At 48.3% G+C, this 6,000-nt stretch overlaps 1 protein-coding gene across 1 annotated transcript in view; it reads left to right on the top strand.

Moving 5' to 3' along the window:
• Window positions 1-6,000, top strand: part of SLCO4A1 (solute carrier organic anion transporter family member 4A1) — a 31,302-nt gene that overhangs the window by 20,700 nt on the left and 4,602 nt on the right. The window contains exons 8-9 of the mRNA XM_066625794.1: window positions 2,915-3,087; window positions 5,118-5,182. Coding sequence (XP_066481891.1) covers window positions 2,915-3,087; window positions 5,118-5,182 — 238 coding nt within the window. The remainder of the gene's footprint in view (window positions 1-2,914; window positions 3,088-5,117; window positions 5,183-6,000) is intronic.

Genomic DNA, 6,000 nt, shown 5'->3' on the forward strand with positions numbered 1-6,000 from the left:
ACCTCTTCATAAATGACCTGGAGACAGGGTTGAGCAGTGAAGTGGCTAAGTTTGCAGACGACACCAAACTTTTCCGAGTGGTAAAGACCAGAAGTGATTGTGAGGAGCTCCAGAAGGATCTCTCCAGACTGGCAGAATGGGCAGCAAAATGGCAGATGCGCTTCATTGTCAGTAAGTGTAAAGTCATGCACATTGGGGCAAAAAATCAAAACTTTAGATATAGGCTGATGGGTTCTGAGCTGTCTGTGACAGATCAGGAGAGAGATCTTGGGGTGGTGGTGGACAGGTCGATGAAAGTGTCGACCCAATGTGCGGCGACAGTGAAGAAGGCCAATTCTATGCTTGGGATCATTAGGAAGGGTATTGAGAACAAAACGGCTAGTATTATAATGCCGTTGTACAAATCTATGGTAAGGCCACACCTGGAGTATTGTGTCCAGTTCTGGTCGCCGCATCTCAAAAAAGACATAGTGGAAATGGAAAAGGTGCAAAAGAGAGCGACTAAGATGATTACGGGGCTGGGGCACCTTCCTTATGAGGAAAGGCTGCGGTGTTTGGGCCTCTTCAGCCTAGAAAAGAGATGCCTGAGGGGGGTCATGATTGAGACATACAAAATTATGCAGGGGATGGACAGAATGGATAGGGAGATGCTCTTTACACTCTCACAGAATACCAGAACCAGGGGACATCCACTAAAATTGAGTGTTGGGCGGGTTAGGACAGACAAAAGAAAATATTTCTTTACTCAGCATGTGGTCGGTCTGTGGAACTCCTTGCCACAGGATGTGGTGCTGGCGTCTAGCCTAGACACCTTTAAAAGGGGATTGGACAAGTTTCTGGAGGAAAAATCCATTATGGGGTACAAGCCATGATGTGTATGCGCAACCTCCTGATTTTAGAAATGGGTATGTCAGAATGCCAGATGCAAGGGAGGGCACCAGGATGAGGTCTCTTGTTATCTGGTGTGCTCCCTGGGGCATTTAGTGGGCCGCTGTGAGATACAGGAAGCTGGACTAGATGGGCCTATGGCCTGATCCAGTGGGGCTGTTCTTATGTTCTTATGTTCTTATGCCTCACTGAACGAGGGAAGAAGAAAAGGGGGCCTGTGGCTGTCAATATGTACTACTGATACTATATGTAATATGTAATATTATGTAGTATTATATAATAATGTAGTATTATATATATGTAATATGTAATATTATATAGTATTTTTATGTAATATAGTATCAGTATAGTATCAGGATACTATATGTAATATAGTAGTGCAATATGTACTACTGTACTACTGAGCAGTAGCAGAGGCAGGGGCCATATGGGGGGGCCAGGGGCAGATCCAAAGCGGGGGATGGGTCCATGGCACAGGGCCTCTGAGAGGATTCGGGGGTACAAAGTTTCTTTTGGGCCCCTTTGCAAAGAGGAAGGGGTGAAACAGAGCGGGGGGAGGGCACCAGGATGCAGGTCTCTTGCCATCTGGTGTGCTCTCTGGGGCATTTAGTGGGTCACTGTGAGATACAGGAAGATGGACTAGATGGGCCTATGGCCTGATCCAGCGGGGCTGTTCTTATGAGGGTGGTGACGGAGAAGCAGAATTGGGGCAGGGAGGGGCGAAACAGGGTAGGGGGAGGGTAGAGACAGCTGGAAAAGTCTTTGAAGCCCAGATCTACTCACCCAGCAAAGCCACAGAGGCCAAAGTTCAACTAGGAGTCCAGGTCTACCAGCGTGGTTGACCTGGGCTCTGGAGTTAAGCCATTTCTGCTCATATACATAACAGGGACCAAATGTGTATACCTGTGGGATGGACTACCCCAATACAAAACACTGGATCTGCCCCTGCGTCTGCTACAGTGTGGCACCTGGAAAGTATTCAAGTGTATTCAGCCACTGTCCAAAAATGGCATTTTTCCAATCATATCCTTCCCAGCAGAAAATTAATCTGTAAGATTTTTCAATGTTATTTCACAAGAATTTCCAAAGTGATCAACTCTTGGTAACTTGCTGGTTTGGCTTTCACACAAGGTATGCCGGATAGTTATGTATGTCTCGTTATATTATGTATTTTCTCCAGGTGACATATCAATAGGCTTCATCTACAAATAAAGCAAGATCAGGTGGGTGGGAGGTGTCAGAGTTTAGAGGTGGTAGTGGTGGCGTAGCTAGAGGGGGGTGAAGCAACCAGTGTGGCAGGAATTCACAGCCCGGTGGGCAAGCGGGTCCTCCCTTCGGAGCCATTCGGGGGGGGGGAATGGAGCCATATGGCTCCATTTTGCCCCCCCCAGCTGGGAATGGCTCCAAAGGGAGAGGCTGCTTGCCCACCGGGCTGAGGCTCCCCACCAGACTGGGTGCGCCGCCCCCCCTCCAGCTACACCACCGGGTGGTAGACTAGAGCGCACTACTTCTGATGCCAGGTGAGGGAGCACGTTTTTAAAAATTCTCCATTACCAAAAGCATTCCCAGCAAGCAGAATACCAACATAGGTGAAAGGGATGTAGGTGAGAACCTTTCTCAGTGGTGTACAAGTTTCCCACTTATAGAGAATTCAGGCTTTTTTACATGGTCAAGTTTGTTTGTTTTTTTACAATAGTATATCCTGTAATCAGAAATGGTGCAGTCCAGAATTCTGCTACCTCAGTGTTTACTACTAGTAGTGGTAGCTACCACCTCAGTCTGCTGTAACTGTAGATCAGGCCTCAGTGATCCCTGGGGAAGGTGTGGGGGTCAGTGCCCCCCTCCTTTAGCACAGCCCTTCTTGTCCATTTGGATCACCCAGAGTGTCCTTTGCAGACCCTTTATTTGTGATGCATCTCGATTGGTGGTTTGCTCTGCAGAGGTCTATGTGCTGTTAGTGCTGCTTTTCAGCAGGATTTCTAGACTTCTTCTAACTCAGGACCGTTGGTGTTATTTGCTTGGCAAGGTTTACCATGAGTGCAGCTGCATCCTTGGGAACGTCCCTGCTACACCTGGCTCGGCCACAGCAGGGAAGTGTGCGTCTTCGTGTGAGAAGAGGACCCTCCTCCTGGTGTTCATATTCATTGTCATTCTCTTCACATTCCTCAGCAGCATTCCTGCTCTGACAGCTACTTTACGGTAAGTGGGGGGACCAGGTTTCATTCTCCAAAGCAGGTCCACAACCCAACAGCATAGCTAGAGGGGGTGCAAAGTATTACGTTTCGCAGGCGCCTGAATGCACCATGCAAGCAGACCCTCCCCTTCCCATTCAGAACCATTCCAGGCCGTGAGAGCAAAGTGTACACCTCCGTTTTGCTCTCGAAGCCTGGAATGGCTCCAAAGGGGAGGGAGGGGCTGCTTGTATGGTGTGTTCAGGCACCTGCAAAATTTAGTGCTTTGCTCCCCCTCTAGCTATGCCACTGCCACAACCAACTTGCAAGGGGAGAGACTGTAGCTGAATGGAAGAGCACCAGCTTTGCATGGGCTTAACCCTCATATCTCCAGGTGGAGATGGGAAAGACTCCTGTCTGCGACCCTGCAGAGCCACTTTTAGGAGAAACAATGTAGAGCTAGAAGGACCAATACAGAGCTAGATGGCTCAGTGGACTGCAGTTTCATGGGTCATATGTACCACTTGACCCTTACTGAACCTCCACATTACCAAGGCCCTGCCTGTACACCAGTGATTTTCCATGTTTTTCTTCTCACTGATCTCTATGATCTTCTCTGTGGTCTTTACATCTTATGATGTCACTTCTGGCTTCCGGGAGACTCTTTTGGGTTCTTTGGCTCTTTTCTAGGGCAACTTCCTGTAGTAACGAATTGCCTTGTCCCTCTTCCTCTGCTGGCTCTGCTTCATTAGAAACAGAGCCACAGAACCCAGGAGAGTTTTTTTAAAGCAATTTTCAATTGCTGTGTGCTGCGAACACCCATGGCACACCTGCAGAGCTTTCGCAGCACACCAGTGTGCCACGGCACACCAGTTGAAAATTATTTCTATATACATATGCCTTAGCAGTCCAGTTTAACATGGGCCACAAGCCCACATATAGAGAAATCTAGCAACCAGGTGGGCCTGACTGTTGCAATCAGATGCAATCTCTAAAATGTTGAACATGCTTCCAGACAATAAGAAGACATTGCCTTTATGCTCTGTGGTTCTGGTGGACTGGGGTAGTCAATCAACACCTGAAGCAGTGTGCCAAATGCTGCCTCCTTTACCTGGTGAGGTACAAGTCAATGTTCCTCCCACTAGCTGTACAGGAAAAGCAAGAGGAGAGTGGTAAGCTAGAGTGTCTCTGATACTCTAGTCCACTAGTCTCCTTGCCTCCATGCTTCCTTTTCTGTTCCATCCCCCTCTTCCTTTGCCATTCTAAGGAATGTGAGGAGGTGCATCAGCAGTGGAGGGAAGGGGGGGGGGAAATGGGCACCCCTCCTCCAATCTGCTGCCTGAGGTGACCCCCTCAGTCAACCTCTTTCAAAGGTTTGATTGCTTCAGATGCATCTGAATATGTTGCATGGCCCAAATCATGGTGTCCATAATGGTTGACACCCACAATTTGAAGGCATTATGGGATGCATAACAGTTGCTCAAGGCTTGTTTCTGCTTGCTCTCATTTCTAAATGACCCCTAAATCAAGAGCACCTGATGAGGCCCTTCTGTACTCCTTTGCCCTGTGAGGTGTGACTGGCAGGGATGCCTGGAAATACCTTCTCTGTTGGCACATGCCAGTCTGTGGCGCTGAGAGACAGTGACTGGTCCAAAGTCACCCAGGAAGTTCCATGGCTGAGCAGGAATTTGAACCTGGATCTTCCAGATCTAACTCCCAAACCACTGCACCAGTAATTCCCAAACTGTGCACCGTGGCTCCCTGGGGAGCCACAGAAACCAGCCAGGGGAGCCGTGGAATTTTGCAGGAAACCCACTGCTCTATCCAATGTATAGGATTGTAGCCTTAATGTGGAGCCATGGACAATGGCCCCATAGATCAAGGGAGCTGCCTGTTGAAAAGGTTTGGGAACCACTGCACTATTCCATCCTGGTCAATTATTCCATAATTGGTTTTCTGTACTCTTAAGCTACCTCAAGTGCTTTCATAATTGTCTTTTAAAGAGAGAGTAAACGTTCTCTAATAAAAGCATAAAAGTGTTTCTTTTATGTGTCTTAGGTGTGTCTCGGACAGGCAGCGTTCATTTGCTCTGGGAATTCAATGGATTGTAGTGAGGACACTGGGTATGATATTATCATTTTCATTAAGAATTTTATATTGGTGGGCCACTGTGAGATTGGTGGGCTGCTGTGAGTGGCTGGTGGGCCGCTGTGAGATACAGAAAGCTGGACTAGATGGGCCTATGGCCTGATCCAGTGGGGCTGTTCTTATATACTGCTTTTCAACAAAAACAGTTCACGGAGCAATTTACAGACTAACAGCCCAATCCTATCCACACTTTCCTGGGAGTAAGCCCCATTGACACAAGTGAGACTTACTTCTGAGTAGACATGCATAGGATTGGACTGTAAATCTAATAATTAAATGGTTCCCTGTTCCAAAAGGGCTCACAATCTAAAAAGATGCAGAATGCCACCAGCAAACATCCACTAGAAAAGACACTGTGCTGGAGTCAGTGGAATAGCTAAAGGGGGTGCAAAGCACTAAATTTTTCAGGGAGCCTCATTGAAATGTGCAAGTGGCCTTTCTCCCCCCCCCCCAGCCATTCCAGGTGGTGGGAGCAAAACGGAGGTGAATGCAGGGAGTCAAGTAGGCTAATGCCTTCATTTTGCTCCCACCACCTGGAATGGCTCTGACGGGAAAGGGGAGGGGCCACTTGCACACCGTAGTGAGCCTCCCTGCAGAACTTAGTGCTTTGCACCCCCTCTAGCTATGCCACTGGCTGGATTGAAGAGGGACAATTACTCTCCCATAAGAACATAAGAACAGCCCCACTGAATCAGGCCATAGGCCTATCTAGTCCAGCTTCCAGTATCTCACAGCGGCCCACCAAATGCCCCAGGGAGCACACCAGATAACAAGAGACCTCATCCTGGTGCCC

The sequence above is a fragment of the Tiliqua scincoides genome, chromosome 4 (assembly GCF_035046505.1).
Source record: "Tiliqua scincoides isolate rTilSci1 chromosome 4, rTilSci1.hap2, whole genome shotgun sequence".
Lineage (NCBI taxonomy): Eukaryota > Metazoa > Chordata > Lepidosauria > Squamata > Scincidae > Tiliqua > Tiliqua scincoides.